The following is a 15,196-nucleotide window of genomic DNA, read 5'->3' as shown; positions in this document are numbered from 1 at the left end:
ATAGCTGTAATAGAATAATGGTGTGCTGTTCCATGTAAATATATATAAAACCTGGTTACTACAATAGGATGCTTCCAGGGGAGCCACAGTTTGGCAGTATATTTAAAATCCCTATGTCCTCCTCAAAGTCTCTTTACACTTTTACCAACTTAAAGGTCTCTGCTCATATGAGACACTATAAGATTCTTATCTTTCAGAAATGAGTCTTAGGCAGATGATGGTGCCTTTAGAAAGAGCATGTAATCGAGAAGAGGTTGACAATTTTCTTCTCACATACTATCTTGCTTCAAATTTGGTTCTTCATTAAGACGATACAGCCAAATTATGGACTTTGGTTTGGGTTTTTTGTTTTTTGTTCACCTTTGAGGAGAATTTTATCTTAATCCCTCCTATTAGTTGTTTGGAGCACTGCCTTTCCTGCTTGTGGAAGAAATGCTAAGGTAATTTTCCCCTACCATCTTTCATACCTTGCTTATTACTCCAGGATTGTGAGTTAAGTTCTGTTAGCTCTGAGTTAAAGCTGTGAGATCCCATAGGAAGATTCCTGTCAAAGTTATATTTAACTTTAAAAGGACTGGGAAAAAAGGTACTATCCTATAAACCAGAGCTTCCTCCGAAGATTTAAGTGTTAGCTTACGACTATAAAAGTATGACTTCTCTTTTTCACAGCAAGTATATGTTGAAACCCACAATTTTTCTAATAGCTCTCCTACTTAATCATATCTTAGTGTCAAAAACTTCACATACTTGTGCTGGAAAGAGAGGCTGATAAATTATTATAGTTTGCTTATTCTTTAAATGGTGATTGATTGCTTTTCAGCCAGGCATGGTTCTGGTTTTTATGTGCTCTTAGTTCTACTGATGTAATCTTTTTCCTAGTAACTCATCTCGTTATCCCTGATGTTCCGATGCCAAAAACTGTGAAATGTATAATGGCTGTTCTGACTGGATGTTGGGTCCTCAAATTTGAATGTAAGTATTAAATATATGGGATTCTTTGGGTTTTTTGACCACAAATTGTAGCTGGGATTCCAGAGAAAAATTCCTTTTCTAAACCAGCCCTAATATCAATACTAGCTTAACATAAAGTGTGAGGGGTTTGGCTTTTCAGCTCCTGAATGGAATGACAAGAGAATTAACTTACATACAACTGCTCCTTCCTTGGCAAATGTGTGCATTTCATTGTTAGATGGGTTGGTCTTACCCTAAATACCAGTAGGGAGTGAATTTGTTTATTGCTACATTAAGAACAGTTTGAAAGATTATGGAAAATATCCTGGGAGAGGAGGAAGGAATTTATTAAACCCTTGGATTTCTTATAAATAGCTTCCCTTGAAATGGATAGGAAAGTTTTGCTTGGTCAAGGCCTGTAGGAAGGTAAGGTGTTGCCTGTTTGCATATAAGCTGGGATCTGTTGAAAGTTAAGGTTTCTAACCAAAATTGGGCTGTCATCATAACTGCTGTTTGTACCTTCCACTGAAGTTCTTGATAACTTCAGTTATGAAGAACTTCAGTTTCATTTGAGAACATTGTCAGGCTTTATGCAGGCTCAGGCAGACCAATTGTGTATGTAACTTTCAGTACCCATTTCTGTACGTGTGAACCCAGCAGACTGGAGTACTCGTCAACTAAAATAGTAACCTCCAAAGAAGGATGCTTTGCACAGTGTCCCTTCAGTATGTGAGTAGTTTGGATGTAATTTCTCATGTAATTAGTAATTAGTTTCCATACAGTGCGTGCTTTTTTGAGCAGCTGTTCAGTGGACTTGCACCCCAAATCTGCTTTTTATTCTTTCTAATATATTCTAATATATTTCTCACAATAGTTGTAAAAGCCATTTTCTTCCCCTTGACCTTTATGGCTAAGGCCTTTTAGCTAATAAGTACCCTACAAATGAGTTAATTATCCATGGAAAACTCAGACAAATATCATTCTGGTTTTCTACTGTGTGACTAAACATCAGAATATAAGGATTCTTTAATAGTCTAAATTTTCCAGTCACTGATGTTTATGAAGTTACTGCTTAAAGCTTCAGAAGTTGCATACTAGTGTTTCAAATAAAGCAGAAATCAGACTCTTGAAGACTGGGTTCTTTTATTCAGCGTGTTCCTGTGGCTTCCAGATAGTCAGTATTTGTTCCATGCTTTCTTAAAGGGTTTCTTAAATTACTGTCCCTTCAGAAATGTTTTCTGCAACATTGGCTTTGTTTGTAGCCTTAATAGAGCTTGCAGAAGGAAAACGTATTGTTTTTGTGCTCTGATTCTTACAAAGAGTAGCAGCTTCTTGTTGAATATAACCTGGAGAAATACTGTTTCAAGCAAGCAGATGGATTTAATAAACTCCAGATGCTTTGTTGAGAAGCAGAAGGGAGACAGTTTTCTATTTGGAGGTAAGGATGCAGGAGGAAACTCAGAAGACTTCCAAGTGATGTTTGGGTTGTGTGATGGGAAAGGGTGTGTTCAGCTGCTCTGGAACAACATGCTGTTTAGCTGACTGAATAACCTGTTTCTGTGGTGAATCACTTGGCAGGTTCTTGGCTTCACTCAGGTCTGCATGCCTTCTATCATTCTGCTAGGATGGATTTCCTGTATTTAATTGTATCTTTTTGCTGGTCAGATGCTTAGAAAAAATCACCTGAATGGTAGGGAGATTTAATAAGGGAGACCTGAGTTTAAATCTTTGTGGAAGAACCTTTGTAAGCGATTGGAAAACTAAAAACATAGTGTGGGAGTTATTCAGGGACTATTTCCATATTTTTTGTTTGCACCTGACTTTTATTTGATGTTGTTAGTACTGATTAGTACAATCCTGGCTGCTAATGCTTCCAGCTTAGTAAGCAACATACTACTTAAAAGCGAGTGATTCTCCTCCCTAGTGGGAAATGTTTGTAATAACTCATGGGGTCTGATGCAGCTAAGTGCCTATAATTAACAGCACCACTCCATCTGTTCCCACCAGTCTGTTATTAGTCTTCTTCAGAGTCATTACAAGTTAAAGATTGTTATAACAAATAATGGGACTCCTGCTGATGGAACATGTGTCTAGGAAAAAGAGGTCTTTGCTTTTCCATAATTTGTCAGTTTTTGCCTCCTATTTGTTTCCTTAAATGTGATGCAAGTAAACTTCCAGAAGTGTGCACATATCTTGGCTTACTTCTGTCAAAGCCACTGTGAATAGATTGAAGGAGTTGCTTATAACTCAGTGATCTAAACTGTTCCAAACCTTCACTGAACTGTTTGAGACAGCAAAGCTCAGTGTAGCACTTACTGAACTGCTGACTGTGCAGAAGTGAGCATCTGAATTTCTTTTACTATGAGGCAAGCTGCATTTGTCTGTTATTTCTAAAGTTACATTTATAGCCCGTACATAATTTTACCACTTCTTTAAAAAACACCACATGCTTGCAAAACCCAGGATTTCATTTAGGAGTGTATTTCTTGTGTTAACTTTTCTGTTCTAACAGGCTTTCAAGCTGTGTTTCTTTAATAAAGAGCAATTTGCTTTTCTTGTTTAATTCTACGGTGCTCCTGTTTACATGTGTCTATACACACAACAGCATCCTTTAGTATCAGTGGAGAGGACATAGGGAATTTTCTGAGCTAATAAGTATTAGAGGGCCAAAGTTTAAATACATATCTTCAGTTTTCGGGTTCCCTTTTTTCTTCAGGTAGATTAGGATGAAAGGATGCCACACTGAGCAGTATTACATCTTCACAGAAGAAAAATTCACCTTATCAGTTGCAGTTCAGTCTTTTCCATGTATATAATATACTGTCAGCAATATATCCACTTCCAAAGCAGCATAAGATTCAGCTGAGGCACTGTTGTCACAGTGCTCCTTGCCCTTGGCCATATCTTTCATTGGTTTCATTATTTTATTGCCTTCATTATTCCTGAGATGGTAATAGGGCACAAAGTAGCGTATCATTATCCTTCTGCAAGTAGGCTGAGACAAAGATTCAAGTATCACTGTATTTCCTCTGTGCTTAGAATAATGTAATTAAAACCAGAAGAAGTCTTTAATAGCTTTTCAGCTTGTTTTTTCTTAAACTGATTGTCATCTGTTAAAGCAGAGGATGACAAATGATCTTGGTGATGATACACATTGGAACAAGCTTGTGTCAGTCTTTGCAGTGAAGCATCTGGCAGAATTCTAAGCATCTGATTGCTTATTCCTTCATCTGTTTTGCTTACCTGGAGCAGCGCAATGATTCAGCTCTGATCATATAAACGAATTCAGTATCTCCCTGCTTTTCCTGTAAGGCCCCAGAACAACTGGAAGTTGACTGGAAAAGCTAGGGACTTGCATGACTGATGTTTTAAGGTGAAAACATCCTTCTGAATTTCTTGGAGCAGTATGTCCATCCTTGTTTATGCTTTTAGACAGAAAGTGCAAGGCTGTTTGAGCTGACTGCTTCTCAGGCTCCACTGTCTCTCTTCCATGCATAAACTTCCTTAAGGTAACAGGCTCATCCTCAGCAAAGCCCTCTCTCCTGAAAGCAGCCCAAAACTTTATCACTGGAGTTTCATGCTTCTTTTGCAGTTGGAGGCTTACTTCAACTGCCTCCTCCTACAAAAAGACTCAGCTCTGTGGGATGTGGGTGAAATCTGTGTACGCACATTGTGGACTGGGTGTAAAGCTGAAGGGAATGTTTCACATCAACATGGTCTGAACATCTGCACTCCTGTAGTGTTTGCAGCTTCTGGAAAAGAGGCAGCAAACAGTTCTGTTTCAAATTCAGCACAAAGTTAGACTGAAGCTTTTGGGGTTTGCAGAGGAGAAAATGGGGTGAATCTCTTAAATGTGGTGCTTGCCCTTTGTCTGCGGAGCTAGGAAGTGGGTTCTTCTGAAATAAAGTCTAAAGGAAAAGGAAACCAGGTTTCCACTATTCACTCTGTTCTAGGTCATCCAGATACTCAGTTTTTCATATTTAGAGTCCTTTTGCTCTAACTCTAACATTGCATTAAGGAAGCCCATTGTAAGGAAAAGGATGTAAAATACTAATTTAACAGTATGTGATGGGATCCAGAGGATAAGCACACTTGGTGGAATTGAACATGATCTCTCCTCCTTACCTCCAGTCACCTTCATCAGTCTAGAGGACACCTGTGGCAAACATCAATTCCTTAAAGAAGTTAGGACACTTGGGGGTCTAAATGAAGTAGTGATTTTCATATTATATGCTCCTAGCATCTGGGAATTGATGTTTAAGGACTTCCTAAACATCTGCTCCATCATGTTTAATAAATATCACCTGGATAACTTGTTAACTACCTTTCGTAAGCCAATTCATTTTAGTCTGTGCAGCATCTTGTGTCATTTCTGTATTAGAATAATGGACTGCTCTTGTTTGACCAAATGGGATCTCTACCTCTGTGAAAATCTCAGATTCTGAAGTTACTTTCTAAGAACATGAGACAGTTTAAAAACTCTGTGCTATAGCAGAGACTGGTAATGCTGTTGATGGGAGCGAGTTGAAGCTAGCCATGCCAGATTTCCCTAAGGCTTTCTCTCAGTCTAGATTTCCTCCTTTTCTAGGAAAATCATCTTATCAGGCTTTACTCAATCTGCATGTAAATCTTAAAACCCAGTGCAGGCTGAGCTGAGGAAGTTTCAGTTGCAATCTGTTAGATCTTGGATGTGCAGCATTTTGTCTTCTTTGTTGCTATTGTGTATTTCTGAATTACCTTTGGTGTTCTAAGAGATTTTTTTGGACTAACCCCTGCTCTTTCCTTTATTAATGCAAATCCAACAAAACTCCACTAAGGCTAATTGAGTTGCTGAGAGCTGCCCCTGGGTATCTGTGGCTGATTACAACTTGTTCTTGGCAACCGGTTCTTTTAATACTCCATCCTGCTTAAATTGTTTTTGCTGATGCAGTTAGTTTCATTATAAACCAGTAAGACTGACATAAATAAGGGTTATAGGGCTCTGACCTTAAATTTTGCATATAATGCTGTTATTTATACCAGCACTTGTAGCTCCTGTTGTATCAAAGGTCAAATAATGATACCATTAAGGTAGTCACCCTTTTAACTTGCTTGCTCCATTATATACCTGAAGGTGAGAAGGTAGGGGCAACTGTTAAGTGAGGTAATAAGTATCAGTGTAAGTACTGATGCTTTACTATCTTGCTAATAATGGGCGGAAAAGATCAGTATTCTCCTTGGTGCATGTGGTAGCATTAAGCTAAAATGTGGTTGTATTAGGCTAAACCCCTTTTTCTGCAGTATTTTCTAGGGACTTGAAGGTAGGCTCATTTTTCTGCCAGCATTTAATGCATTTTGTTTACACCTACAGATCACAAGTGTGAAAACAGCTATTTAAGAGGCTTTTTAAAATTTTAATGTTCTGTATTTCTAGGGAAGAACCTTGCATGACCAGTCTGCACATGGGATCTTGCCCCATGTTTTTCTCTCGGGCAAGCTTTATTAATGAGTGCTAGTAAACGAGAACTGGACACTGTAAAACAGCTCTGGTCCACATGAAGTGCCTTGCTACATGTCTTGCCTTTTAGAATCATAGAATAGTTAGGGTTGGAAAGGACCTTAAGATCATTCAGTTCCAACCCCCCTGCCATGGGCAGGGACACCTCACATTAAACCATGGCACCCAAGGCTCTGTGCGACTTGAACACCACCAGGGATGGAGCATTCACAACTTCCCTGGGCAACCCATTCCAGTGCCTCACCACCCTCACAGTAAAGAACTTCTTCCTTATATCCAGTCCAAACTTCCCCTGTTTAAGTTTGAACCCATTACCCCTTGTCCTGTCACTACAGTCCCTAATGAAGAGTCTCTCCCTAGCATCCCTATAGCCCCCTTCAGATACTGGAAGGCTGCTCTGAAGTCTCCACGCAGCCTTCTCTTCTCCAGCCTGAACGGCCCCAACTTTCTCAGCCTGTCTCCATACAGGAGCTGCTCCAGCCCCTGATCATCCTCATGGCCTCCTCTGGACTTGTTCCAACAGTTCCATGTCCTTTTTATGTTGAGGACACCAGAACTGCACACAATGCCCCAGGTGAGGTCTCACGAGAGCAGAGTAGAGGGGCAGGATCACCTCCTTTGACCTGCTGGTCATGCTCCTTTTGATGCAGCCCACGATGCTGTTGGCTTTCTGGGCTGTAAGTGCACACTGAAGCTGGCTCATGTTCATTTTCTCATCAACCAACACCCCCAAGTCCTTCTCCTTGGGCTGCTCTGAATCAATCCTCTGCCCAACCTGTAGCTGTGCCTGGGATTGCTCCGACCCAGGTGTAGGACCTTGCACTTGGCATGGTTAAACTTCATGAGGTTGGCATCAGCCCACCTCACAAGCGTGCCAAGGTCCCTCTGGATGGCATTCCTTCCCTCCAGGGTATCAACAGAACCACACAGCTTGGTGTCATCAGCAAACTTGTTGAGGGCACACTCAATCCCACTGTCCATGTCACCAACAAAGATGTTGAACAAGATTGGTCCCAACACTGATCCCTGAGGGACACCACTCATTACTGGTCTCCAGCCAGACATTGAATGGTTGACCACAACTTTTTGTGTGTGTTAATTGATCCAACTACTGTGACTAAAGTAGAGGGCCATTAAAGTGTAGTTGCAGTAATCATTCTCTTTAGGGAAAAGAGCATGTTATGTGAATAAACTTGGATCATCCTCAAACCTAGAAGGTCCACAGGTCTTACTGGCAATAGCATCAAGGAATAAATCAAGATGTGCTGAGTTCCTGAGTAAGTTGAATGGTCTTACTCTATTTTAGGGCAGAACAGACTAGATTTTTAGTCAGGCATGCCAGTGAAGAATGTACAGACTGAATGGGGAAGAAAAACAACGTGACCCTTATCTCTGCCCCCATGTAAAATTACAGGTGTCTTCTCAAAAGTAAGTTTACTTTCCATTTTCAGAGTTTCTTTAAGGATGTTCTTGTTCTTCCAAGATTCAGCCCTGTTCTGAACTGCTTTTCTTGCATAAGTACTCAAGATGTCCATCTCAATTTCGAAAGGGAGGTGGCATAGTATTGATGGTGTCCTGATCACTTTCTAATTAGGATAATAGCACTTCTTTGTTTCAGTCCATTCATTTCAGCAGTGTCTTGGCACCAAGTTCTCAATGGTGGCTTTTCAATACAGTGATGGACAAATGGGAGTCTGTAATCTCAGGAGTTCTGGGAAGCAATTTAACATAGCTCCTGTTTGAAGTCAAAGGGTGCTATACTTCTGACTTAAATAGGAGTGCTGTAAGGTCAAGAGAGCTTCTGGGAATGTCCCTGTAAAAGAAGTGGAGTGATGTACCTTTGAGTGCATTATGGAATTTTATTTCCTTTTATATATCCTCTTAATCAGCATGACACTCAGTTGGATGGAGAGACTATTAAAAGGGAACTGTCATGTTATTCAGCCACTTACAGATGTTAGCAGCTTTAGAATTAATAATGCCTACTCAAGAAAAAAGACCTGGGCTTTACTGAATAGATTCAGCACTCAGTTTTCACTGAAAATCAAACAAAAAACAGCCCAGAAGTTGGGGTTTGCTCTAATCTTCTGTTTGTATTTATTCATACTTTTAATTGAGTATGCTCCAATCTTCTGTTTGTATCCCTGCTCATAAGTGTGAAATTGAGGGGGGTTTTTTAGCACCAGGTCATGTGGTGGTGGTTGTGCCATCTCATAGAAGGATGATAAAGCTTGTACATGCCTGCTGCTTCCAAGTGACACTGAGGCTGATCATGCTGTCTTTGAGAAGCTCAGTTTGACTGTTGGAGCCACTGCATCTAAAAACGATAATGCAGAATCAATAATCTAGAAGCAAGTGACTTGACACTAAGTTTTGGGTGGAGAGGGGAGAAAAAAGAATAGGTAAATGTAGTCTGTTTATAGATGCATAATGAATTAGGTAGAAACACAACTTGAGCCCTTTGTCGTTTTATCTCAAATATGAGAACAGGGAAATACTCTTTTTTAATTTTCTGAGTTCTTTTTTACTGTGGTATGTGAATTCTTTAATTCTTTAATACAAAATCTCTTTTTAAGTATGTGGAGTCACTGAAGAGAAATGAGCAACTGGAAGCAATCAGTCTGAACAAAGTCTGCAGTTAACAGACATACTGGTCTCTTATCACTTAGATAAATTACTTTAGCTCCCTTCTTCTAATTAGGAGGTCTTCCATGGATAGATATTCCTTGACTGTTCATCTTAGGTTTGTAAGCACCTTCCTCAAACACCGGTTGCTAACTGCATCAGTTTTCTGAATATATAGCTAGACCATGATTCTGATGATACATGACTACTGTCATTCCTTGTTCCTAAGGGGTTTTTGCTGTTACCTTGTCTGTGCTGTCTTGTCTCTTTCCAAGTGATACTCTTACTACAGATTGGCTGTGCTGTTGGTGGTAGGATTGCCATGAATTATTTTGAAGTCTCAAACACCATCTCTTCAGAGCTCGAGGATTCCAAAGACTGACTTTCTTCTTTTGCTACCTGCACATAGACAGTGTTAGATGAGGCTGCTTAAAATGTCCCTGAGCACAGTAGTTCCAAAAGCATTTGTAGTTATCTCTCAAATATGACAAGACCCATGAGTCAGAGCAAGTTCTGCTTCTACATCTTGCATGAAAAATATGTTTGGGATTGAAAATGTCCTAGTTTTCTACCACCAAATACCACAGAATCTGTTGCTTCACAAAGGGCTGTGTGTGTGGTAGGTTTAATGATGTTGCCCCTTAAGCTTATGTTAAAGGAAACACCTGGGCACTGAGTACTTACGTTCATGGCTTTTTATCATAAAATAGCTTTTGTGCCACGAGTCTGTTAAGACACAGATCTGTTGTGATTCTAGCTGGTTAAGAAAGGCTAAAATTAATCATGGAATCATAGAATAGTTAGGGTTGGAAAAGGCTGTAAGATCACCTAGTTCCAACTCCCCTGACACAGGGGTTTAATAACCAGAGCACTCATCATGCAGACACTAGCTAGACAGATGCTCTGCTTGCATGCTTCCAGTTTTTCAAGGAAACAAATGTTTGTGGCCCTTACAGATACGATGAGAACAGGATGTGTAGGTGAGTTTCTCTTCTTGCTCTCTTGCTTTGAGGCATACGGATTCCTTGGAGAACTTTGCAGTGTGAAATGGATGGACACAAGTATGCATACAGTCATAACCTGTTTTTCTAACATAGACATTCCACTAACGGTCACTTTCATAGCTTAATTTTTAGTTTCTCAGGCAAGTAGCAGTGCAAAAAGAAATTGTCAGGGTTTTTTGTTCATTCAACCTTTTATTACTTTCATATCACATTTGCTTCATTTGCTAATGCTGGCTCTGGATGCTCAATTTGTGATGTACTCATTGTATAAACCCCTCGGCTATAGAGAAGCTTTAGGTGGTGAAAGTCCTTGAAATAGAGTTTTCGATTGCAGATTGAAATAAAACATGCTCTTAATGAATGGACAGTTCTGTTCTTTAGATGAGATGGTTTTTCCTTTATTATAAGTGGCACCCGTTAACATCTAGATTTTCTTGGAAAGAAAGAATAGCTGTAAGTTAGACACTGACACAGGAAGTCTTGTTGAGTTGTGATGATAAAAAATACTGAAGTAACTTAGATTTATTTTTGAGTTATGAGTGCTTTGAAAATGTATTCATTGCTGTTACCAGTAATGAATATGTAAGTTGCTATTCCAGAAAATACATGACTAGGTTGCTTTTCCAGTTCATGCTAATTTATCTCGAAGGAATGAACTACTGCAAATAATCAGTCTTATGGAGTAATATGGAAGGATATATGCCATAGTATTCAGTCAGTTCTAGTTTTCTGTATAGGTTTATCTTTATTGATTTAAGTGCATTGGAGGACTTCTAGTAATTAAAATATGAATTCCCATTGCATTATGTGAGTTACGTGAACTGGTAGTAAATTACTAACAGTTGGCTATCAAGATCTCTCTACGTTAGATGATTCCTATCTATTGGCTACTTACTGCCATGGTATCCAATACTTTTGTCAGTGATACTTCTCTTTATAGTCTTGTTTTCTTCCTTTTTAGGATCAACCCCTCACATTTTACTTCTGATGTTGTTCAGTTTGTATTTTTTAGGTACTGTGGGTTTCATATTTGTACAGTGGAAATAAGTTGCCTGAGAAGAAACGCTATGCAAGGCGTGAAGTGCTACTTTACAGTTACCAGCACTGACAGCACTGTAAATCCTCATGGAGCAGTCTACAAAATTAGCTTTGTAAACCTTTTCTTGGGTAATTTTTATTAATGAATGCAGTGTATGTGTAGGCAAAATGCTCCATCCTTGAATGGGTGACCGCAGCAATCTCTCTTTCCAAAGGGGGGTCAGGTAGTACATTTGAGTGATGTTAGCGACACATTAGCACATTCTATATTGGGAAAAAAATAAGTAGGCTTAAAACAAGGTAAAAACATGTTGACTCTGAAAGACAATCTCATTATGCAGCAGTGGTAACAAAAATGAATGCCACTGTTAAGCCCTAGCATAAATCTCCAGTTTGTGCTGATCTTGGAGATCCTGAAGTCCCATCTGATTTGTTATTTGAGGCCATAGCTGTTCAGAAGCCAGCTTTGTGCTTGCTTTGTCATTGCTCTTTATCAGGCAATTGCTTCCATTTCATAACTGCAGAGTTGGTTCTACATGCTGGATTTAAGCTTCCAAATGACCAGCACTCTGACATTTGACATTAAGAGGTTGACCTTTAGTGGGTAAGAGGAAAAGCTAAAAACTCCCAGTGTTCACAGCACTGATTTTAGTGTGATATTCTCCCCATCTAACTTGCATCTTCAGCTGTGGTTGGAAATGTTCTCAGGTTTAAAGGCAAATTTCTAAAGCACATAGGCTTTGATGCTATGTGGATGCAATATTTTGCATTGTGGGTAATCCTTTTATCATAGTGCAGCTCTTGAGTCCCTAAAATGGCATGCAAGCCTCTGTTAAAACATGGGGTCTCTAATCTCTGCCTTCCTCATTGTGTTTTTGTAGGGGTACGAGCCTGTCTACGGAGCACAGTTCGAGAACAAGAAGAGAAGTATGAAGTTCAAGGTGGCCCACAAAGAGGCCGGCTCAACAGAGAACACCTGGTGGGTTTTATTGCTTCAGACTGATTATTTTAATGACCTTTGGTTCATGCATTTTTTTTGCCCTTTGCCACATGTAAAGGTGCAGTAGATGTAAAAGTTTAATGTGGTCTTGTACAGAAATTTGATTATGTGCAAGGTGATGGAAAGAACTGCGAACACCCATAAAGCTGTCATTTTGCTCTATTAATAGATATGTTGCTATAACCTTGTCAGAGGCTGTGCTACACTTGTGGAAGAAGCTGTATGGGACAGGAAGTGATGCTGCATCGGCCTTCTCTGTTCAGCTTTAGAAGCCTGTTGAAATTACCTGATGAAAGAAAAAAGGATTTATTACTTCTTGTTTCCATATAAGGCCACTTTTATATTTAACTGAGTTAATTTCTGGTTACTTACTGGAAACATTCATTAAATGCATTGTAACAGTAGTTGTAAATATTCCTATCTCACTGTTCAAATCCTGTGCTGGAAAATATTGGAACATAAGCAAGAATTTGCCATGCAAGCAAGCTTTTCTTGGTTGCATGCTTACACTGAGGATGGTATGTAGAATCATAGGACGCTCAAGGTTGGAAAGGATCTTAAGATCATTAGTTCCAACCCCTGTGCCATGGGCAGGGACTCTTCTAGCTTCCAGTGTTGGTTATTTGAAATGATATCTTTTTGTAGGCACTGATTATTCCTTTCCACTGTTTTCCAGTGTGCTCAGTTGTGATGACCTGTATTTTACTTATTTTTTCTTTCCTTCCACATAGCTGCCTAAGTTGTTTGATGGATGTTACTTCTATTTCATGGGATCTTTCAAACATCACCAGAAGAGTGACCTCATGGAGCTGGTCAAAGCAGCAGGAGGACAAATTCTGGTTAGACAGCCAAAGCCAGACAGTGATGTGACGCAGACAATAAACACGGTGGCATACCATGCAGAATCTACTTCTGACCAGAGATTTTGCACTCAATATGTGATCTATGATGTGTCTTCTAAATTCAAACCGGAGAAAATTCGTCAAGGCAAAGTCTGGATGGCCCCCTCCAGCTGGCTTATAGACTGTATGATGTCATTTCAGCTCCTGCCTGTGAAATGACTATCTGTCTCATGAGCAAGGCTTTGAAATGTGGTGGGTCTGGGGCAGTTGGAACACTCTGGTAAACACTGGTCTGCAGCTATGATCTATGTTTTGCTCTTAGGAATAAAGGAGAGATCTGACCGTTTCAATGAGTTGCTAAAATCACTGAAGTGCTGGAATAAGAGATAAATATACTGCATTGAAAAATGTGCCTTGGGTTCTTTAGTATGCTTTGGTTTTGCATTTCACTGTAATAATCACTGACATTTTGTAACTAAGATTGTGCATAATGAAACCTTTTTCATTCTTGATTAGAACTAGCCCTTTGTAAGTAATAGAGCATGACCCCATTTATTTTGTCTTTAATATCCATTGACAGGGATCTGCTGTATGCGTTATCTCATCTGTCAGATGGCATGTGATGTTCCTTAAAACATCCTACAGCTGGACTTTGAAGGAAACTCTTGGCATGGGACAAGCCTTACAGAAATTGGAGTTAAACTAATGGCCTGAATTTGTTTGAGGCAGATGATTTTGAAAACACTGTCTTTAAAATTTAGTCTTGGTCTAAAATTCCTTATTAGAATTAGAGGAATGCCTTATGTCTGTCCTCTTTCACACTTGTAAATGTGTAACTTAAATTCTATTTTCTGAAGGTTTTTAAGCATCAGGATTCGTATTTAATTATAATGACAGATATTTCTGTATGGATGGATGGTTACTATCATGGTTGCTTAAGAAAATTAATGCTCAAAAGAATTGTGCCTCACTTTGCCCAGCTATACGTAAACTTAGCTGTCTACACTGGAGCAATATTTGATTCTTTCCTATTTGTTACCCTATTTCTCATAATTGATCAGAAGTTACTGTCAGACTTCTTCACTCTGCTCTTATGTAGTGTCAAGCATCTTTTGTATTGTCTCTGTGAATTCGTAACTGAAAAATGGTGTCTTGTAATAATATATAATGACAATGATGGTTGTGGGATAAAACAAATTTTCTTGTGTTTTGCTTTTGTATTGCTTGTAATAAATAAAGCTTGGTGCCAGTAAGCTTGGAGTGTCCTATTACATGAGCTTAGCTGCAGAGTAAGTGCGCAGTGCATATATATCTCAATAGGTAAATGGAAATGTAAGTACTTTCCTGTGAACTTAATACAGCTGTGAAGACAGCATATCCACTTGCAAGAGCAGCTCTTCAGTGTGAGTTGTTTTCTGTAACCATTGCCATTGGAGATCCCATGCTGATTTTCAATATGCTCTTAGAAATGTACACTTAAGGTGTAAAAGGCTTAGTTTTCAATAGGATCTACTAGACTTCAGTAGTTTGAGCATCTTGATCACTTGTGCTACACTGAATCATTGCTCTTCACTAAATGCAGTTCTCAAGTACTTGCACGTCTGTGTGAGCGAGCAAAAATGCCACGAGGCTCATTAATAAATGGAACAACCCATGGTATTAATGTCTGGGGGTTTTGTGCAGATAAATACTGGCAGCAAATAAGGTTCTGAGTCAATACTGCATGGACTTGGTCATTTATTTGAGCAATTGTTGCACATTTTAACTTGGCATTTCGTAGCACATCAATACACCACATGTAGTATTCTTTGCACAAGTAACAGTGGATCTCTGCAAAATTCCAAAGAATGGAGCTTTTCTGCTGTGTACCAGAAAGACATTTGGCCCATCAATAATACTGCTGTAGGTTCTAAAGTAGAGGCAGCAGAGGGACAGGTTTTAAGAGCCATTGTTCCTTGGCAGCTGAAAAGAAACTTAGAAAATTGCCATTAATTTCTTCCTTTTAAGACACACCCTGAGCTCTTCCTTGTTCCTTTGAATAAAGTCCTGTTTTTAAGAAGATTTACTATCAACTTACATGAAGAATTCCTCCTTATCATATTGAGGCGTGATCCTTACTCATCAAAATGTGCTCAAGATTGATTCTGGCCCATCTCCTTCAGGTCTCTCAGGAATTCAGTGTTTGAGTGTGATCAACCTGTGTAAATGGACATGCTTAAAGAGCCTCCCAGAACCACAG

At 39.3% G+C, this 15,196-nt stretch overlaps 1 protein-coding gene across 1 annotated transcript in view; it reads left to right on the top strand.

Moving 5' to 3' along the window:
* Window positions 1–14,210, top strand: part of BARD1 (BRCA1 associated RING domain 1) — a 43,468-nt gene extending 29,258 nt beyond the window's left edge. The window contains exons 9-11 of the mRNA XM_005144951.3: window positions 880–972; window positions 11,997–12,094; window positions 12,847–14,210. Coding sequence (XP_005145008.3) covers window positions 880–972; window positions 11,997–12,094; window positions 12,847–13,176 — 521 coding nt within the window. The 3' untranslated portion in view covers window positions 13,177–14,210. The remainder of the gene's footprint in view (window positions 1–879; window positions 973–11,996; window positions 12,095–12,846) is intronic.
* The last annotated feature ends 986 nt before the right edge of the window (window positions 14,211–15,196 follow it).

This window comes from Melopsittacus undulatus, chromosome 8, assembly GCF_012275295.1.
Source record: "Melopsittacus undulatus isolate bMelUnd1 chromosome 8, bMelUnd1.mat.Z, whole genome shotgun sequence".
In the NCBI taxonomy this organism is placed as follows: domain Eukaryota; kingdom Metazoa; phylum Chordata; class Aves; order Psittaciformes; family Psittaculidae; genus Melopsittacus; species Melopsittacus undulatus.
This window is presented reverse-complemented; position numbering and strand designations above follow the sequence as displayed.